The sequence below is a fragment of the Mastomys coucha genome, unplaced genomic scaffold, assembly GCF_008632895.1.
Source record: "Mastomys coucha isolate ucsf_1 unplaced genomic scaffold, UCSF_Mcou_1 pScaffold6, whole genome shotgun sequence".
Lineage (NCBI taxonomy): Eukaryota > Metazoa > Chordata > Mammalia > Rodentia > Muridae > Mastomys > Mastomys coucha.
Genome location: NW_022196912.1, coordinates 116234486 through 116255451, shown reverse-complemented (window position 1 = coordinate 116255451; position 20966 = coordinate 116234486). Strand labels below are relative to the sequence as shown.

Below are 20966 nucleotides of genomic sequence, written 5' to 3'. Positions count from 1 at the left end.
TGTGTTCTGCTCTGCTCTAGACAGCTTTTTCTTCTATTCTAAAGAACTCCGGTTGAGTCAGCTAGCTTTGTGCTTGAGACAGCTTTCTCTCTGGTGTAAAAATTCTAAAAGCTCTCTGGACAGCTAATAGGTCTTCTGACCAAGTCAGAAATCCTGTTAGAAAAATTCTAAAAGTAATTCTTGGGTTTTCCAATCAAAACCAGAAAGTCAAAAAAAAAAAAAAATTCATAAAGAGCTGTGGTCGCTCTTCAGAAAGCCTTCTTTGGTTAGGTGCTAGATAACCTGTGTCAGCTCTCTAATAATTCTTGGGATTTCAGAAACCCTGTCAGAAAAAATTCTAAAAGAGCTGAGTTTGTTCTTCATGGATTTTCTTGACTAAAATCAGAAATTCTGTTAGAAAAAAAATTCTTGAAGAGCTGTGTTTGCTGTCCAGAGATCTCCAGGCAGCTCAGCTCTTGCTAGGGGGAAAAAAAAAAGAACTGCTATCCCTTTCTGCGGGCTCACCTCACGCTGACCAAAAGCCCAGCTTTTATTTACATAGCAATTCAGTTATCCCAGGTTCCCTCTTGACCATCCCAGGAATAAGCACTGTATGACTCCAATCTCTTGACTCTTAGGAAAAGACAGCAAACATAAGCACAGACAATAAGATAGCTGGGTGGGACCCCACTCTGGAATCACCATTTCAACCATGCTTGGACCTAAATTTGTTCTGTCCCAGGCTGACCTTGATCTCAGGAATCTGTATGCCTTTGTATCTGCCTTTGTATCTTTCTGACAAGCTGGTTCATGGTGTAATTGCCTCTGTTCCTTTAGATTTTTGAAGCTCCTTATGCAAGCCATATTGCATCCTTATATTCTTGCATAGTCCAGAAGTTATATATTTTGGAACTCATGTTTTTAGAGTTCTTTTCCACAGCCTTAAAGACTGTCCTGAAGGCCCCAGCGTTTCCATTTTGCTGTGACATTAGCCACACCTTTGCCTCCTGACTCATGCTGTCTCTGATTATCATGGAGTCATTAATGTTAACCGGGAGGACAGTCCTCAGAGGACTGTGAAAATATGTACATTATTACACAAACAAGCCTTCTCTCGTGGAGGCCTAAGCTGTCCCAAGGACAGGAACCATATTATTCCGTCCCTACCAAGGCCATACTTGACTCAGTCCTATCTCAGCCTTTGTGAGGCTCATGCAGGCCAGACAACTGAGAAGAATCTGAGGCTTGAGGACTTGCAGTTAGATGGGGGCAGCAGGCTGATGCCAGGAATTACTCTGGGCTCTTTATAGGTGTCACATCCAGACAAAAATTCTGTAGAGGAAAGAGAGGCCATCTGTGCTAGCTTGTCTCTCTTTCAAGTGTGAGCCTTTTCCTGGGAGTCAGTGGAGGCCTCTGCATCACATGCTTAGATTAAGATCAGTTCCTGGAGAGGGAAGGAATTTCTTGATCTGACTCAGAGAAGCTCCCAGCAGATTACACAAGAGTGTCACATGGTTCGGAGAGACTGGGATGGGGATGGCCAGGGAGAGCGTGAGTGAGTAAGCCGTGATGGGATGAGCTGACAAAACCTCATTTTCTTCATGTTGACTGAACCAGGCAACTGGAATTGGATGGAGGCCCTTGTGGTAATGCACACCTTTCATCCCAGTGCTCAGGAGGCAGAGGCAGGTGGGTCTCAATGAGTTTCAGGCTAGCCTAGTTTACATAAGTGATTTCCAGGCTAGCTGGAGTTACATAGTGAGACTGTGTAATAAACAGATTTTTTTTTTTTTTGGTGTGTGTGTGTGTGTGTGTGTGTGTGTGTGTGTTTAGATACAGGGTCTCTTTACATAGCATTGGTTGTCCTGGAACTCACTGTAGCCCAAACTGGCTAGAGATCCACTTGTCTCTGCCTCCCAGCTGGGATTAAAGGTGTGTGCCACCATGCCGGACTAATAAGAGTTTTCTGAAAGAAAAGTTGAGTTGCATCCTATATACTAAAGGGGGTGGGGCATCCCAACCCTGGGAACTCCTGCATACCCTCTCCCTCACACACAGGGCACCATGCTGTCTGCCTTTTTTAAAAACAAAACAAAACAAAACAAAAAAACACATTGCCGGGCGGTGGTGGCTCACACCTTTAATCCCAGCACTTGGGAGGCAGAGGCAGGCGGATTTCTGAGTTTGAGGTCAGCCTGGTCTACAGAGTGAGTTCCAGGACAGCCAGGGCTACACAGAGAAACCCTGTCTCGAAAAACCAAAAAACAAACCAACCAACCAACCAAACAAACAAACCAACCCCACATTTATGATTTATTAAGTAAATGTTTAATTTATATGTCTATTTTATATACCCCAGGTTGCATAAAATTTCTTGGGCAAAAAGGGGAAAGAGTTCAGTAAGCCACGGTGAGATGAGTCCATAGGAAATGCAGGGATGAGGCTGAGGTTTGTCCCTCCCCCAGGGATCAGACTCTTTAGTTTTGCTGAATAGATCTGTGGTGTGCTCTTGATGGGGCAGTGAGAGAGGAGTAACTTCTTCCAAGTGTTTTATGTGAGATCAATGCAGGTCCTTGGGAGTCTCTCCATGACTCCAGAAGACTCAGGTGGTAGAAAGGTAAGAGCTAATGTGCAGAGCCAGTGAGGTGGCTTGGCTTCTAACGGAGCTTTTCAAACAAGCCTGATAGTTTGATGCTGTGTATGTCTCTATAATCCTAGAACTCCTATGGAGGGGTGGGAGGTGAAGACAGGAGATCACCTGGAAATTCAAGAGAGTGTTTAGACTGGAGCATGCAGATACTATGAGAGAGAGAGAGAGAGAGACAGAGAGAGAGAGAGACAGAGAGAGAGAGAGACAGAGAGAGACAGAGAGAGGCATAGAGAGGCAGAGAGACACAGACAGAGAGATAAAGAGAGACAGAGAGAGAGAGAGACAGAGAGAGAGAGAGAGAGAGAGAGACAGAGAGAGAGACAGAGAGAGAGACAGAGAGACAGAAAGACAGAGAGAGACAGAGACAGAGAGAGAGGCAGAGAGAGGCAGAGAGACACAGACAGAGAGACAAAGAGAGACAGAGAGGGAGAGAAAGAAAGAGGGGGGGGGCTAGGAGGTAAATATTTGCACATTTGGAGTCTCAGAGGGCAAAATGTAAGTGGGTGGGGACAGGAGCCAGGCTGCAGGAGTTGGGAGGCAAAACAGCAGGTTGCAGAAGCAGTAGACAGTGTGGGCTGGACAGTCTGTCCTTTAGACAGACTCCACTTAGGCTTGTGTCTTTGAAGTTAGTCAATTTCAAAGGCGCAAAGGTCAGCTGCTTGGCTTGAAGCAAAATATCCTTTGAAGAAAGCATGTCAGAGAGGCCTGGGGAGTGCTGGGCGGGACTGGGATGGGAATGCTGGGCCCAGCAGTGATGAAGGTGGGAATGTTTGTGGGTCGCTGGACTGCCTGTAGGGTCCTAGGTCTTGCTCAGGCCCTCTGGTGTGATTGCTGTTCCCTACTCAATCTGCTGTGTAGGGGGAACAAATGACATCAGCTCCCTTAACCTCAGCCTCTTCCTTTGGACTTGGGCCAGGCACTGCAGAACCCAGCTCAGCACCTCCCCACTACTGCACTTGGGTGGAAAGAGCTTGGGAAGCAGGATGTCAGGGATGCAGGATGCAGGTCAGGAGGGGAGGAGCTCATGCACCCGTGAGGGAAGCAATCCTGGTTGGAAAGTCTTTCCCTGTTCCTAAATACAGAGCACCAGCTGTATTCAGCCTTCTCGACAAGCTCTCTGTCTCCCTGTGCTGGTGGTGATGGGTGATGCCCACTGTACATGAGACATTGTGGGAGAGTGCCATTGTGCCAGCGTCAGGTCACAGCACTCTGCAGTGAGCCCAGCCCACTCCCAGGGCCAGCTTTGAGATCAGCTGAGTCACAGCAATCTCTGCTCTGCAGAGGCTGTGGTCTGCATCGAGGTCATGCTTAACCCAGCATCACCTCCTGTGGCCTTTCTGTGGGGAGAGCATCCGTTGTGCTGCTTCTACGTTATCTGAGCTCATCGAACACCACTGTATTTCATATTAACTCAATGCAGAACCCTTTGAAGTTACTAATGTATGTGGAGGCATCTGGTACTTCTGGGGACCCTGCACATAGCCCCGAGATTCACTTGGAAACGACTGAATGTTGAGGCCTGGGTTTAAACCCTGATGGAATGAGTGCCTCTGCCGAGCGGGGTGGTCCTGAAGACCCGAGGCAGCTCTGATGTGCACAAACACAGAACATGTCTCTGTGCCCTTTAAAGCCTCTACATTGACCAAGATATTATTTCTGTGACATTCCATCCCGTTTCAGGTTCACAACTCTGGGTCCCCTGTGTCCCCTGTGTGGTCCCATAGAGTAGCTCTAAGCAACCACTAGTCTACATTCTGTCTCATGCATAAATTGCCCTTCCTGATCCTTCATAAAAGACAGGATCTCATGTAGCCCAGGCTGGCCTGAACTCACCAACTGAAGGTAACCTTCAACTTGCTGATCTTCTCGCCACTACCTCCATAATGCTGGGATTAGAGGCGTGCACCGCCACAGTCAGTTTTTATGCAATGCTAGGGATTAAACTCAGGGCCTTGTGCATGCCAGGCAAGCACTGTACCAGTTGAGCTACACTCCCAGCTCCCAATGGAACCTCATATCTCTTCAGAAGTCTTCAGCATGCTTTTTGTCTCCCTTAGGTGATATCATGAAGCACAGTCCACACTGCAGCAGGTGTTGGTACTGCGGTCCCTTTTTATTGTCACGGACCGTTCCACTGTGGTGACAGTTTACTTGCTTGACCATGCCAGGCTTGTTTCTCATTTTTGCTCCCGTGAGCCATTTGCTGAGCTCATGGATATGCGTGCTGGTCTTTGTGTGGATGAATGTCCTATTTTCCCCAGGTAGATAGCTAAGGTAACTAGAGGCATTGGTAAGCAACTGTGGAGCGGTTTTCTACATTCCCTGTGGAACATTTTACATTCCCCTGAGTGGTGTGTGAAGGCTCCTGGTCTTCACACGGGTACATGTGTTGTCTGTCTGTCTGGGGTATGACATCTTGTGTTTCTTTGGTGACTAATGACATTGAGCATCTTCCTTATGGACTTACAGCCATTGTATTCTTAGGTAAGGTATCTTTTCAAGCTTTTACAAACTCTTGAGGGCCAACCATCCTTTTATGTTTGGATGTAAGCCTTATCCACTGTGGGTTTTGCAAATCTTTTCTACACTCAGGCCCTCATTGGTGACCTGGAGGTTCTTTACTGCCTGAGCTCCACGATCCTTTCTGTTTTCTATATGACATTTTTTTATTTTTATTTTTCAGTCCTGGGCATGGTACCCAGGGCTGCCAGAGTACTAGGCAAGTGCTGTACCACTGATCTACACTCCACTCCTTCAGTAGCATTTCTTTAGAAGGTTTATTTATGGGATTTTTTGTTTTTGTTTTTGTTTGTATTCTTCAAGACAGGGTTTCTCTGTAGCCCTGGCTGTCCTGGAACTCACTCTGTAGACCAGGCTGGCCTCAAACTCGGAAATCCACCTGTCTCTGCCTCCTAAGTGCTGGGATTAAAGGCATGTGCCCGGCTTTATTTATGTTTTAAAATTATGTGTGTGTGCCCGCTTGTCAGTATGTGCATGTGAGTACAGGCATCCATAGAAGCCAGAGGCTCTGAAAAGTTGTAAGGCACCCAATGTAGATGCTGGGAACTGAACTCGGGTCCTCTGCAGGAACTACTGAGCCACCACCTCTCCAGTCCTTCCTTCAGTGGTGTTTTGGAAGAATTGAGTTTTAAGTTTTGGGAACTCTTAATTTATTCTTTGGTGTCCGCTCTGTGACATCATCACTCAAGGTCCTGAAGATCCCTTCCTGTGTTACTTTGTCCAAGTTTTCTAGCTGTGTTCCATTCTGGGCTACCTTTACTGCAGAGAGACTCGGCTCCTCTCATCTGACCTGGCACCATTGTTGAGGATTCTTCCTTCCTTAATGTGGCTTGGAAATCAGGATGTGAAAGGCCTCCATGTTTGCTCTTTTTTTCCTAATTATTTGGCTATTTTAGGTCTTTTGTATTCCTTGTGAATTTTGGGATCACCTTATCAATTTCTGCTCACCTTTGGTTTTGCTTTTGTTATGAGACAGGGTTTCGCTGTGTAGGCTGTCCTGGAACTCGCTCTGTCAACCAAGCTGTCCTCCAGCTCACAGAGGTCTGCCTGCCTCTGTCTCCTGAATGCTGGGAGTAAAGGTGTGTGCCACTACCGTCCAGCTCTGTGAACCATTTTTTGAGGATTTTTTTACAGTTTTAAATCTTAGGCATGAACATGAGTCTGTCCTGTTATGTCACACGTGAACATGTCTGTGTTGTTCCACAGCGTCATGATTTTTTAAATAGCAATAAATTCACAAGGTGCTACTTGTGAATCCAGGTGGCCAGATAATCTCATCCACCTTGGTAATCTGGCTGGGGTGAATTCAGGTTCTTTTATTTAAATCTTGATTACTGATTTTAACTTTTTTTTTTTTTTTTGGAACTGAGTTTCTGGCTGTCTTGGAACTCTGTGGGCTGCCTTGAGTTTAGGGATCCACTTGCCCCTGCCTCCCAAGTGCTGGGATCAAAGATTCCCTGCCACCATCTGCCACCACTGCCCAGCTTGATCTTAGCTAGCGTGTATATTGCAAATTACACTGCACACAGTGAATCTCTGTCTGTCTTTATGTTGTTTACAGAATGAATGCAAGTTGGAGAGCTTTTGAAAGTAAGCAGAGAGAAATGTAAATACAGTTTGTTGGTAAGAGATAATGAACCCAAAAACCCAGCTGAAAGGAAGAAGCTGCTGTTGAGGCCTAGGGAGAGGCTCTGGGGACAGTTGGGTGTCCTTAATGCGTATGCTGCATGCTCCATGCTCCATGCATGCTGCGTTGGGATGGCTGTTGCGTTGACGTCTGGTGTGACGTTCTCGTAGGGTCCAGGCATTAGAAACTTGGGAGGTGTTATTCAGGTACCACAGTTGGTGTCCGATGATTCTCATCACTTTATAGAGATGAGGATTTAAGCATTGCCACAGTTCACACGCCTATGGCTGTGATCCACAACAGGATGAGTTGGTTAAGGGCAGACTTCATAATGTGACTCTGGTTCCGTAAGACTGATTGCTTAGGCATGATGGCTGCCTTAGTTTATGGAAATACGGGGACAGAATTTCCAAACAATGCGGTTCTCAGACCCTACATGACTGTGTAGATGCTGACCGATGACATTTTTGTTTGGTTTCTGTTTAGGTTCTCTTTAGGCTTTGGTAAACTTAGTGATCTCTCTCGGCCTTTGCATGAGCACCATCAAGATCTGTAGTCAGGAATGCTTGGCTTTCTGTCCCTGAACCGTTCTCTCCCCAACTGTGAGATGAGGGTGGAGGCCTTTGACACCCGAGGACTGAAGACTAATGAGAGAAGGTGCCCAGTGAGCAGAGCAGCACAGACTGAAGGTGGATGCACTTGGCTTCACACTTAGCTGTCCTTCTGTCTGGCAGCTCCTGTGTGCTGGGCCCACACTTTGCATGCAGTCGCAGCGGATGGATGCTGAGCACAAATTTTTGTCAGTCACACAGGTCCATCTAAATGGGCATCTGCAGGCAAAAGCCTGGCATGCTGGGTGCTTTATTTTCATACTTACCTCATGTGCTGTCTGGGGTGCTCTGTGCAGTGGGTGTGTATGTGACATGATGTCAGTGCTGGCCACACACGGCCCTCTCTGTTCCTGGAATGAGACCGTTAACTGAAAGTTAGGCAGCGTGTTCCCCCTCTGACCTAAATTGATGCTCCGCAGTGTGGTCTGCATCATCCGAAACAAGGAATATGTGGTCCAGAATTGCAACAGGGATATTTTCTGTTCCCCTGATTGCCTTCTTTTGTTTCAGATTATGACAATAGTCTTTTTGTTTCGTTTGTTTTGTTTTTATTAGATATTTTCTTTATTTATATTTCAAATGATAGCCCCTTTTCTGGTCTCCCCTCCGAAAAAACCTCTATTCCCTCCCCCTGCTCACCAACCCACCCTCTCTGACTTCCTGGCCCTGGCATTCCCCTACACTGGGGCATAGAGCCTTTACAGGATCAAGGGCCTCTCCTCCCATGATGCCTGACAAGGCCATCCTCTGCTACATATGCAGCTGGAGCCATATGTCCCACCATGTGTACTCTTTGTTTGGTGGTTAAGTCCCTGGGAGCTCCGAGGGTACTAGTTGGTTCATGTTGTTGTTTGTCCTAAGGGACTGTAAACCCCTTCAGCTCTTTGGGTCCTTTCTCTAGCTCCTTCTCTGGAGACCCTGTGCTCAGTTTAATGGATGGCTGTGAGCCTCTAGTTGGGCACTGGCAGAGCCTCTCAGGAGACACCTATGTCAGGCACCTGTCAGCTAGCACTTGCTGGCATCCATAATAGTGTCTGGGTTTGGTGATTGTATATGGGAAGGATTCCCAGGTGGGGCAGTCTCTGGATTGTCTTTCCTTCAGTCTCTGCTCCACACTTTGTCTCTGCAACTCCTTCCATGGGTATTTTGTTCCCCCTTCTAAGAAGGAGCGAAGTATCCACACTTTGGTCTTCCTTCTTGAGTTTCATGTGGTTTGTGGATTGTATCTTGGATATTCCAAGCTTCTTGGCTAATATCCAGTTATTAGTGAGCACATACCATGTGTGTTCTTTTGTGATTGGGTTACCTCACTCAGGATGATATTCTCCAGATTCATCCATTTCCCTACAAATTTCATAAATTCATTGTTTTTAATAGCTGAGTAGTACTCCATTGTATAAATGTACAACATTTTCTGTATCCATTCCTCTGTTGAGGGACATCTGGGTTGTTTCCAGCTTCTGGCTATTATAAATAAGGCTGCTATGAACATGGTGGAGCATGTGTCCTTATTACATGTTGGAGCATCTTCTGGGTACATGCCCAAGAGTGGTATAGCTGGGTCCTCAGGTAGTACTATGTCCATTTTCCTGAGGAACCGCCAAACTGATTTCCAGAGTGGTTATACCAGCTTGCAATTCCACCAGCAATAAAGGAGTGTTCCTCTTTCTCCACAACCTCTCCAGCATCTACTGTCACCTGAGTTTTTGATCTTAGTCATTCTGACTGGTGTGTGTAGAATCTCAGGGTTGTTTTGATTTGCATTTCCGTGATGACTAAGGATGTTGAACATTTCTTTAGGTGCTTCTCAGCCATTCGGTATTCCTCAGTTGAGAATTCTTTGTTTAGCTCTGTACCCCATTTTTTAATAGGGTTATTTGGTTGTCTGGAGTCTAACTTCTTGAGTTCTTTGTATTTATTGGATATTAGCCCTCTATTGGATATAGGATTGGTAAAAGATCTTTTCCCAATCTGTTGGTTGCTGCTTTGTCCTATTGACAGTCCTATTCACCATGGACTAAGGCTGGTCCTCAATAACAACATAAACAATAGAAAGCACACATACACTTGGAAGCTGAACAACACTCTACTCAATGTTAACTTGGTAAAGGAAGAAATAAAGAAAGAAATTAAAGGCATTTTAGAGTTTAATGAAAATGAAGCCACAACATACTCAATCTTTTTTTTTTAAAGATTTATTTTATTTATTTTATGTGTATGAGTACAGTGTAGCTGTACAGATGGCCATGAATCATCATGTGTGTGGCTGCTGTTGAACTCAGGACCTCTGCCGGCCCTGCTGGCTCCAGCCAGCTCCCTCCGGTGTAATTCACTGCAGCTGTCTTCAGACGCACCAGAAGAGGGCGTCAGATCTCATTACGGGTGGTTGTGAGCCACCATGTGGTTGCTGGGATCCGAACTCAGGACCTTTGGAAGAGCAGTCAATGCTCTTAGCCACTGAGCCATCTCACCAGCCCCAACATACTCAATCTTATGGGACACAATGAAAGCAGTACTGAGAGGAAAACTCATAGCTCTGAGTGCCTCCTAAAAGAAACTGAAGAGAGCATACACTAGTAGTTTGGCAGCACACCTGAAAGCTCTAGAACAAAAAGAAGCAAATTCACCCAAGAGGAGTAGAAGGCAGGAAATAATCAAACTCAGGGCTGAAATCATCCAAGTAGAAACAAAAAGAACTATACAAAGAATCAACCAAACCAGGAGCTGGTTCTTTGAGAAAATCAACAAAATAGCCAAACTAACCAGAGACAGTATCCACATCAACAAAATCAGAAATGAAAAGGGAGACATAACAACAGAACCTGAGGAAATCCACAAATCATACAAAAGCCTATACTCAACAAAACTGGAAAACCTGGATGAAATGGACAATTTTCTAGACAGATACCAGGTACCAAAGTTAAATCAAGATCAGATAAATGATCTAAACAGTCCCATATCCCCTAATGAAATAGAGACCATCATTAATAGTCTCCCAACTAAAAAAAGCCCAGGGTTTAGTGCAGAGTTTTATCAGACCTTCAAAGAAGACCAAATACCAATATTCCTCAAACTATTCCACAAAATAGAAACAGAAGGTACTCTACCCAATTCGTTCTACGAAGCCACAATTACTCTGATACCCAAACCACACAAAGACCTAACAAAGAAATAAAACTTCAGACCAATTTCCCTTATGAATATCGATGCAATATTACTCAATAAAATTCTTGCAAACCGAATCCAAGAACATGTCAAAACGATCACCCATCGTGATCAAGTAGGCTTCATCCCAGGGATGCAGGGATGTTCAATATATGGAAATCCATCAATGTAATCCACTATATAAACAAACTCAAAAGAAAAAAAAAAACATATGATCATCTCATTAGATGCGGAGAAAGCATTTGACAAAATCCAGCACCCCTTCATGATAAAAGTCTTGGTAAGATCAGAAATTCAAGGCCCATACCTAATCATAGTAAAAGCAATATACAGCAGACCAGTAGCCAACATCAAACTAAATGGAGAGAAACTTGAAGCAATCCCACTAAAATCAGGGACTAGATAAGGCTGTCCACTTTCTCCCTACCTATTCGATAATGAACTTGAAGTCCTAGCCAGAGCAATTAGACAACAAAAGGAGATCAATGGGATACAAATTGGAAAGGAAGAAGTCAAATTATCACTATTTGCAGATGATATGATAGTATACTTAATTGGTCCCAAAAATTCTACCAGAGAACTCCTAAACCTGATAAACAACTTAAGCAAAGTAGCTGGATATAAAATTAACCGAAGCAAATCAGTGGCCTTTCTCTACACAAAGGATAAACAGGCTGAGAAAGAAATTTAGGAAACAACACCCTTCACAATAGTCACAAATAATATTACATACCTTGGTGTAACACTAACTAAGCAAATAAAAGATCTGTATGACAAGAACTTCAAGTCTCTGAAGAAGGAAATCGAAGAAGATTTCAGAAGATGAAAAGATCTCCCATGCTCATGGATTGCAGGATTAATATATTAAAAATGGCCATTTTGTCGAAAGCAATCTACAGATCCAATGCAATCCCCATCAAAATTCCAACTCAATTTTTCACAGAGTTGGAAAGAGCAATTTGCAAATTCATCTGGAATAACAAAAAAACCTTGGATCTCGAAAACTATTATATCGCCATCCTGAACCTTAAACTGTACTACAGAGCAATTGTGATTAAAAACTGCATGGTATTGGTACAGTGACAGGCAGGTAGATCATTGGAATAGAATTGAAGAACCAGAAACGAACCCACACACCTATGGTCACTTGATGTTTGACAAAGGAGTTAAAACTATCTAGTGGAAAAAAGCCAGCATTTTCATCAAATGGTGCTGGCTCAACTGGCGGTTAGCATGTAGAAGAATGCAATTTGATCCATTCCTATCTCCTTGTACAAAGCTCAAGTCCAAGTGGATCAAGGACCTCCACATAAAACCAGATACAATGAAACTAAAAGAAAAGAAATTGGGGGGCTGGAGAGATGGCTCAGTGGTTAAGAGCACTGACTGCTCTACCGAAGATCCTGAGTTCAAATCCCAGCAACCACATGGTGGCTCACAGCCATCCGTAATGAGATCTGATGCCCTCTTCTGGATATCTGAAGATAGCTACAGTGTACTTATATATAACAAATAAATAAATCTTAAAAAAAAGAAAAGAAAAGAAAGTGGGGTAGAACCTCGAGCACATGGACACAGGGAAAGATATCCTGAACAGGACACCAGTGGCTTATGCTCTAAGATCAAGAATTGACAAGTGGGACCTCATAAAATTGCAAAGCTTTTAAAAAAAAAATATAGACAGGATCACATGTTGCCAAGACTGTTTTAAATTCACTATGTAGCTAAGGATGACTTTGAGCTTCTTGCCTCCCTTTAGCCTCCCCAAACTCTGGTTACAAATGCAAGTAAACCCCACCACACCCAGTTGTGTAGTGGTGTACTTGAACTCTACTTTTAGTATGCCAGGCAAGCACTCTACAAAAATGAAATACATTTCTAGTAATAACAATAATTTTAGTGTGTTAATAAATAACATCATGATATATAATTATTATTATTGACTATTATCATCATCAAAATAGCACGGTTCTCCTTCTAATTCCTGAATTACGCTTTATTTTAATTTTTTGAGATAGTTTCAGGAACCCAGGCAGACCTTAAGTTTGCTATGTACTGCAGCCTGGTCTTGAACTCCTATTCCTCCTGCCCATACGTATATCCAGAAAGCTGGGGTCACAGGCGTGTATTACAAGCCTTGCTCCTGGGGACTTCACTTTCATTCTGAACCATGACTGTTAGTGAATTGGAAGCTGTGAACCCACTGCTTCATCCTTCTGGGGCCTTCTGTTTGAGACCTAATTCCGTGCTTTGGCATTTTTGTATGCTTTGAAATAGGAAAACAAATTGTATAGGACTTTGAAGGGCTCTTGTTAACCTATAGGTGTGAGTGTGTGTGTCTATGCACACCTGTGCCTGTGTGTTTACACACATGCTTCATAGCACTGCCTTATTATCAGGTAAGTATATGGATAATAAGAGTGGGAATCTTTTAAAATTGAAGTTAAAAAAAAAAAGCAAGTAATGTTTTAAAAGGGGAACGAAATGAATCACAGGGAGCCTTCTGTAAGATAGAACGTGCCCCCAAATGGGCCTCCTCCCCGATGAGATCTAAAAGCTGACGAAACCATTTCTTCCAGGCAGACGCATGCCATGCCTACCAAATCATCCACCGGAACGGGATTCCTGATGAGCAGATCATAGTGATGATGTATGACGACATTGCCAATTCTGAAGAGTAAGTGGGGTGTGCGCTTTGAACGTGGCCGTGAATCCGAATTTAAAAACACTTGCACATTAAGGCTTTCTGTGATGGCTAGGGCAGTGGCCCAGATTGGGAACAGGAGTGGCCCCTGGTGAAAAGCCGCAGGGTTGTCCTGTGTTGAGCACGTCTTAGGGTGCCCTGGGTGTGGCAGGAGAGGAGATGGGCAGGAGGGGTTACTCTGAGAGGCTCAAAGCAGGCTTTCCTGCTGTGGAGGGCTGTGGCCCTGGAGTTGGGGGCCTGCCCTGTCCATAACCTCTGAGCTGAGGCGCCTCGCCTGCCTGTAGAATGTTCTAGTCTGCAGGACCTCCCACCGTGTTCCTTTCTGGCTTGTGTTTAAGGTTACACGATTCTCTTAAACACTTTCCCAAGTTCTCTGGATTGTGACGGGTGTGGCTCTAAATCAAGAAATTCCTGACTTCCCCGCTCTTCTAAGAGGAACCTGTCCTGTAGCGAGATCGCACCTGGGCTCTGGCAAAGTCCCTCCTGATAGTGGTGTGTGAGCCTTGGGTTCAGTTTTGCTTCCCGTCCTGCTGTTTCTTGAGAGCAGTGTTTAAGTGCCTGGTCTTGCCCCAAGATTCTCTGGTTCCTTAGGGGGTGGCAGGACACCTGCACTTTGGTTCTTCTCAGCTCCCACCGGGAACACTTGGGTTCGGTTCCTGAGATCCCCAGCTGCCCAGACCATGTGCATTGGTGCCTATCTAAGCGACAGGAGGTGGCTTCAAGAACAGAGTTGCTATTTGTTTACATAGTGTAGAGGTTTGAAGGGAGACACATTTTTGTGTTGTAACTTTGTCCTTCAATTTTCAGAAACCCTACCCCAGGTGTTGTGATCAACCGACCTAACGGCACAGATGTGTACAAGGGAGTCCTGAAGGATTACACGGGAGAGGTGAGGGCGTTCTCACGTGAAGCCAGCAGCTTTCATTGATAGAGCCCCACCCCCTTATTTATGCTTGAGAAAGGAATGGGGAGAGATTTTTCTCGAGGACATGGCACCAGGGCTTTGTATAATCTAATCTAGTCAAGTGTTCTACCACAAAGCCATATCCTCAGCCTTAGCTTTTAATTTTGATTTTGAGATATAGAATTATTATTATTATTTTTTTTTTTTTTGGTACAAACTAGACTTGAACTCCTGGAGTCATGCAATCTTGCCTCATCCCCATGAAGGGGACCATAGGCACGTGCTACTGTTTCTAATTCCATTAGAGCTTCAGAAGACAACAGAGAAAAGGAAAAAACAGGGACACTGTTCAAAGGGTACAGTCTACTGATACATAGACTCTGTCTAGTCTTTGTATGTATCAAACATGATATTATATTTCCTCCAGTGACAGCCTGTGCTGTTTCATGAAAATCGGTTTCCTCAGCCTACACCTAGCACAAAGTGTATCAGGATTTTCCTGAAGATAAGTTCTGAAGAATTAATTAATATTCTAATATATTCCTCCCCAAATGGTTACTTTCCTCTCAGTTTGTTGATACTGTGCAAACGGGCATTTAGGGTTTTTATAATTTCTTTTTCTTAACTTTCTGAGGATGTCTCAAGAGACAGAGAAACGTTGACCAAAGCTCAGCGTTTCTTTCAGTTTTGTTTCACTGCAATAAGACATAATTTCTGTATAGGGCTATGGCAGAGGTAACTTTTATGATTGGGCGTCATCACAACATGAGGAACTTTATTATAATGTCACAGCATTAGGAAGGTTGAGAACCACTGGTCTATAGGGATATGTTTAAAACCTAGGTTGTAGAATTGGGCGTGATTTTTTTTTCCCTTCCTATTTTTTTTTGCATTGCTTTTGATGATTGAGTGTCCTTGTAACTCGGGCTCTGAGGCAGCAGGCTGGAGGCAAACTGAGACCCCAACCCTTTGCTCTCTCTCTGAGGGAGTATTCTTTTCCTGTGCTGGTAGAATCTTTGGGGGTGGTGGTGCCCCATTCCATAGTGGTGGAGGAGTGGAAGGTTGCTGAGTTGCCACCCACCCCAAACAAGAGGGGACTGTGACAGTTCACAGGCTCTGGGTCCCCAAGGAATGTCGCATCAGCCTTGGGTGGGAGTGTTTGCTCTTGAGCTTGAAGCTGGGTGCCCTGGGCCTGTCACATTCTCTATAAAATGAGCCTGGAGGTAACAACTGCTTCTGGCTTTGACTCCCAATTTCTCATAGGATGTGACTCCAGAGAATTTCCTTGCTGTGCTGAGAGGCGACGCAGAAGCTGTGAAGGGCAAAGGGTCTGGAAAAGTCTTGAAGAGGTATCCTCTGTTTTTTTTTTTTTTGTTTGTTTGTTTTTTCTAGACATGGTTTCTCTGTATAGTCCTGGCTGTCCTGGAACTCACTCTGTAGACCAGGCTGGCCTACAAACTCAGAAATCCGCCTGCCTCTGCCTCCCAAGTGCGCCACCACCGCCCGGCTGAAGTGGTACCCTCTGTTTCATGGATCTATACTCTTAGCTGTAGCCTCACACAGAGAATTTAAACTGGCATTGCTATTTTGCTCCTGTCTCTTTCAAGATGTTAGAGTGGGCAGCTTTGTCCTGACCCAGGACAGGTCTCACAGGGCTGGTGCTGTGGCTCGTCTGTTTCTGTGCCACATACGCCTGTGAGTCAGGGTCCCTCATGAGTTTTATTTCCCCTCCTGACTTCCTGGACGTCCCACTAAGCTACAGCCCTAGCCAGCCTGCCCCCTTCCCCACTGTCTGCCTGCCTCTCCCTAGTACAACCCCCAAGATTTATTTATAATTGTGTTACCACGCCTGACCTTCTCACTAGGTTCAGTATTTCCTTATGTAACACTTTTATGAAATGTTAGAGCCCCAAGTGTGTGTGTGTGTTCCTGTTTCTGTATTTTTGAGACTGGGTCCTGGTTGGCTTGGAACTTCCTATGTAGATCAGGCTGGCCTCAGACTCAAAGAGATCCACCTGCCTGCCTCTGCTTCCCAAATACCGGGATTAAAGGCGTGAGCTACCATGCCCTGCTCAAATTTCTTAACTTTTTGATGAAGGCATTTCTTCAGAGATGTGGATAGGGAAACACGAGTGGGAAGCTGTGGCTTCTCTGGCTCACCCACTTCTGTCCTCTCTTGACAGTGGTCCTCGGGATCATGTATTCATTTACTTCACCGACCACGGGGCCACTGGGATCCTGGTGTTTCCTAATGATGATGTGAGTTCTGCTTACGGTTTCGATTGTACGTTTGTGTCATCACCAGTGTTGTTTTGATACTGGAGGCTGAGTGCAGCAGGGCCTTGTGTATGTTAGCCAAGTGCTGAGCTATGCCCCCAGCCATGTTTCCGAACATTAAAGATTGATTTTTACATTTGTTTATTGTGCTTGTGTGTACATTCACATGTACTATGTCACACATGTGGAGGTCTGAGGACAGTTTCCGGAGTTGGTTTTCCTCTTCCATCCTGCAGTTCCTAGGGAACTCAGGTCCTCAGACTCTGGCAGCAGGCGACCTGCTGAGCCATCTCATTGGCCCCTCCTTAACTTTTTAAAGATAAACAGAGGATAGTTTTATTTATCTTTAAAATTTAAAGGTAAATAGAAAACACAGCCTGTGTGTTGAGATTAAACCTATCATGTGTCTTCTGATGTGTTTTCGGTATTACTGCTGTGGTAGAGTGGGCACAGGGGTTGCAGCTGGGTCTCTCCATGCCACAGTCAGTCAGGGCTGCACATCACAGAGAGTACACCAAAGTCTCTGGAGGCCCAGGACAAAGCTGTGCATCGAGAGGCGTCTTCTCTTGTCTTTCAGTGTGGGACGGAGTGGCCAAGATGTCATCTCGATTTTATTGCTCACCATGGCTACTTTTACTGATTGGGAAAAAGACTTTATAAGGTATTATTAGTTTCTCTTAGATGCTGGTCTGAAAGTCCACGTTCTTACCTTTCAGCTTCATGTCAAGGACCTGAATAAGACTATTCGCTACATGTATGAACACAAAATGTACCAGAAGGTAACATCATTTCCTGAGCCCCAGGGGGAGGGAGGAGCCTGGGTTGCCAGAGCGAAGACCACACCCGCCTAGCTGGCCCTTAGACGAGTTACCCGGCTTTCTGGATAGGGTTCCCCCTGGTCAGCATTGACCAGTGGTGTCCCAAGATTCACTGTACCTCACAGAGAGCATGACACAACATAGTGTGGACCTCACCACCCCAGCTTGGACCCAGCAGGTTTTGGGAGGGGCTGTGAATTGGCTGCTATGGGTACGGGGAGCACATGTGAGGACCGCCGTTCCAGAGTCTGCCCAAGTTTGGGACAATTAGGGAAGAACATCCACTACTTTATTCTGTTCGCTTTGTCACTCTCCACTCTGTACTCTCAGTAGCAACTGTATAGGGTGGGGTATATGTGATGTCAGTGCAAAGAGATGGCTGCCTCGCAGCATGGCTTTCTGGGGCTGCTCACTGTCAGACACCAGAACCAGTCTCTCCAGCATTGTACAGCTCCAGTCTTCTGTCTGTTCTGCTAACTTCAGATCATTTTATTCCGTAAGTGAAGGAACAGGATTACTTTCTGTCAAATGGCTTCCATAACCTTTGGCCATAGCCCCTGTACAGCAGCAGTGACTCCCCAAGTCCAGGGTGCAGGATAGTGGGCAGGGGTGGAAAGAATGACAGCCCAGTGGCAGGCTCTGAGGGCTGCGGGCTCACCTGTCCTGGATATCTTGCAGATGGTGTTCTACATTGAAGCATGCGAGTCTGGCTCCATGATGAACCACCTGCCCAATGACATCAATGGTAGGTATTGAACGGGCTGAGGTGTGCTGTCATTGGATACTGCCCTTTTGAGACCAAGTGCTCCACCTGCACAGGCCCATTGAGGGCTGCTTGATATGCAGGCAGAGGTCATGCTTTAACCAGGTCTGGCTTCTACTCCATAAGTATTCGTAAGGAATAAAGACCCCGTGGGGGCCTGGAGACCTGGCTTAGTGGTCAGGTGCAGGAGCTGCTCTTGTAGAAAACCTGGGTTTCCCAACTGCTACATGGAGGCACATAACCACCTGTAACTCTAGTTTCAGGGCAACCGATGTCCTCTTCTGGCCTCCTTAGGTTCAAGGTACGAAAACAGGCAAACACACAAAATAAAAATAAAATTTAAAAACAGCAATAACACCCCCTCAAAAACCAAACAAACAAACAAACAAAAAACCAACCAGCCCAACAATGTATCAAGGAGAGTCTGTATACAAGCTTTACAATGGACCAGCTCTGTTCCTTTGTTATGCATTGGTACTCACCCTCTCTGATCTCAGGCACGTAGGTGGCCTGGTTCTTGAACCTGGGGATAATGACAGTGCCTGCACAAAAGTTCCATCTCAAATGCAGAGATTGTAAAGGTCCTGCCCAGCTGAAGTGGTTTTCATGAGACAGAATCTCATGCAGTCCAGGCTGATCTCAAACTTGCTATGTAACTGAGGATGAGTTTGAACTCTTGATTTCTCCCCCACCTCCCGAATGCAGGGCTTACAGGCATGCACTACCACGCTTGAGTTTAACTGCTTTCCAGGGCCTCACAGCTGCTCGTCAATCCGTCTGCTGCTCTCCTGGCCCCAGTCTCAAGTGTTTTCTAAATAAGTGTTACGCCTCTCTCGAAACCAAATTGGGCCCATATTCTTCATGTTTATTAATTTGCCTGTGATTGTCTGTTCTAAGCATTCAAGCACATAAGTGTTTGCTCATAGCTGCAACAAGAACCCCTTATGTCAGTTTCCTTCCACGTTTGAGAGGAGCTACCGTCCTTCTTTCCTCCCTTCCTCCCTCCTTCCTTCCCTCCCTCCCTCCCCACCTTCTTTCCTTCCTTCCTTTTAAAGAATTATTTACTTATTTTATATATATGGGTACACCATAGCTCATCAGATCCTATTGTAGATGGTTGTGAGCCACCATGTGGTTGTTGGGAATTGAACTCAGGACCTCTCGAAGAGCAGTCAGTGCTCAGACATCTCTCTAACCCTGAGTTATTATTGTGTTTGTTTGTTTGTTTGCTTTGTTTTGTTTTACTTGCTCACTTTACATCCCACTCACTGCCCCTCCTGGTCACCCCCTCCCACAATCCTTCCCCCAGAGTTATTGTTCTTAATGGACATGGTCATACTCTCCCTTGTGGTGAGTACAGTAGTAGCTTTTATATCATGGGGGGAAAAGGAGGGATCCCAGTTTTAAGAGTAGTCCAAGGCCAGGAGCAAAACATGACTCAAAGATACCTTTAATCCATTGTAGTTTATGCAACTACTGCTGCTAACCCCAATGAGTCCTCTTATGCCTGCTACTACGACGAGGAGAGGGGCACTTATCTGGGTGACTGGTACAGCGTCAACTGGATGGAAGATTCTGATGTGGTAAGGCCCTTGTCAGGACCAGCCAGCCTGATGTGGTAAGGCCCTTGTCAGGACCAGCCAGTCTGATGTGGTAAGGCCCTTGTCAGGACCAGCCAGTCTGATGTGGTAAGGCCCTTGTCAGGACCAGCCAGCCTGCTACGGTGCAGCTCTCAGGCTCTGGCCCTCTGAGGACTTCTGTGCTTTTTTTTGTCTTGCAGGAGGATCTCACCAAAGAGACCCTTCACAAGCAGTACCACCTGGTCAAGTCCCACACCAACACCAGTCACGTCATGCAGTATGGGAACAAAGTGAGTGGAGCCTTGCTCTCTTGCTCCCCAGTTCTGGAGCCCCAGGCAGACTCATTCAAAACTTGTTTCTTGATGAAGAGAAATGGGATCCCGGTGGGGAATGGTCTCAGACTGGCTCAGTCTCATATAGAGAGCCACTCTGTCCCAGGGTTTCAGGCTTAGGAACCAGACCTACTAAGTTTGCACATACAGAACTGGATATTAGAGAGAGCCCTCTGAACCTGTGTCCTTCCTTATTTGTCAGAACCCACACACGCAGGGTAGCCAGGTATACCAGAGAAGGTTGTGTGTGGGAAGCACTGAGTAAGAGCTGGTCACACGGCAAGAGGCTATGGAGACCGAAAGCGTATGTTCTGTTGTTTGTTTGTTTTTTGAGACAGGGTTTCTCTGTGTAGCCTTGACTGTCCTGGAACTCACTCTGTAGATAGACCAGGCTGGCCTTGAACTCAGAAATCCGCCTGTCTCTGCCTCCCAAGTGCTGGGATTAAAGGCGAGCATACATTTTTTTTTTTTTAAAGGCGGTCTACTGAACTGAGCAATGTGCCTTCTCTAAGGCTCTGTCTTATGCCAACCTGCAGGTCTTTAGTTTTCCTCATTGGCTAGAAGTTGTACTAACATGATCAGAGAGTAGTTCCAAGGGCTTGCTCTCTGGCTTTGTAAGCTTGAGATTTTGGTGAGAAGGCTCTGGGTTATGCAACTCAGCTGAAAAAACTCAGGGAACTCCCAGTCTGCCATGTCCCAGGCCTCAAGCTTGCCAGCTGAGATCTCTTCTTGGGTGCAAGCTCAGGCATTCTAGGAAAAAAATCAGATCAGAAAGCCCGGCTCCCTGCACATCCTGCAGCTCATGGCCTGAGTATCTCTGAGCCCATCAGCAGTGTGATAGTCACAGCATATAGGAAGTGTATGTGGGTTGTTTTGGCATGGGTATAGATGAGAACAGGGCATGGTGAAAGCCAGACAGGCGACTTAGGGAATGTCCTGGTCTGCTGTGTGGCTCTGTCTTTGCCTTCCTGGTCTCAGTAGAGGTGCTGGTCTCAGTAGAGGTGCTGGTCTCAGTAGAGGTGCTGGTCTCAGTAGA

General features: G+C 45.6%; 1 protein-coding gene across 2 annotated transcripts in view; it reads left to right on the top strand.

The window, feature by feature from the left end:
- Lgmn (legumain) overlaps positions 1–20966 on the top strand; it is a 45437-nt gene that overhangs the window by 17588 nt on the left and 6883 nt on the right. For both annotated transcript variants that reach the window (XM_031357481.1, XM_031357483.1), the window contains exons 3-10: positions 13132–13229; positions 14064–14145; positions 15424–15509; positions 16344–16419; positions 17154–17216; positions 17934–18000; positions 19483–19601; positions 19799–19888. In XM_031357481.1, the coding sequence (XP_031213341.1) occupies positions 13132–13229; positions 14064–14145; positions 15424–15509; positions 16344–16419; positions 17154–17216; positions 17934–18000; positions 19483–19601; positions 19799–19888 (681 nt within the window). The remainder of the gene's footprint in view (positions 1–13131; positions 13230–14063; positions 14146–15423; positions 15510–16343; positions 16420–17153; positions 17217–17933; positions 18001–19482; positions 19602–19798; positions 19889–20966) is intronic.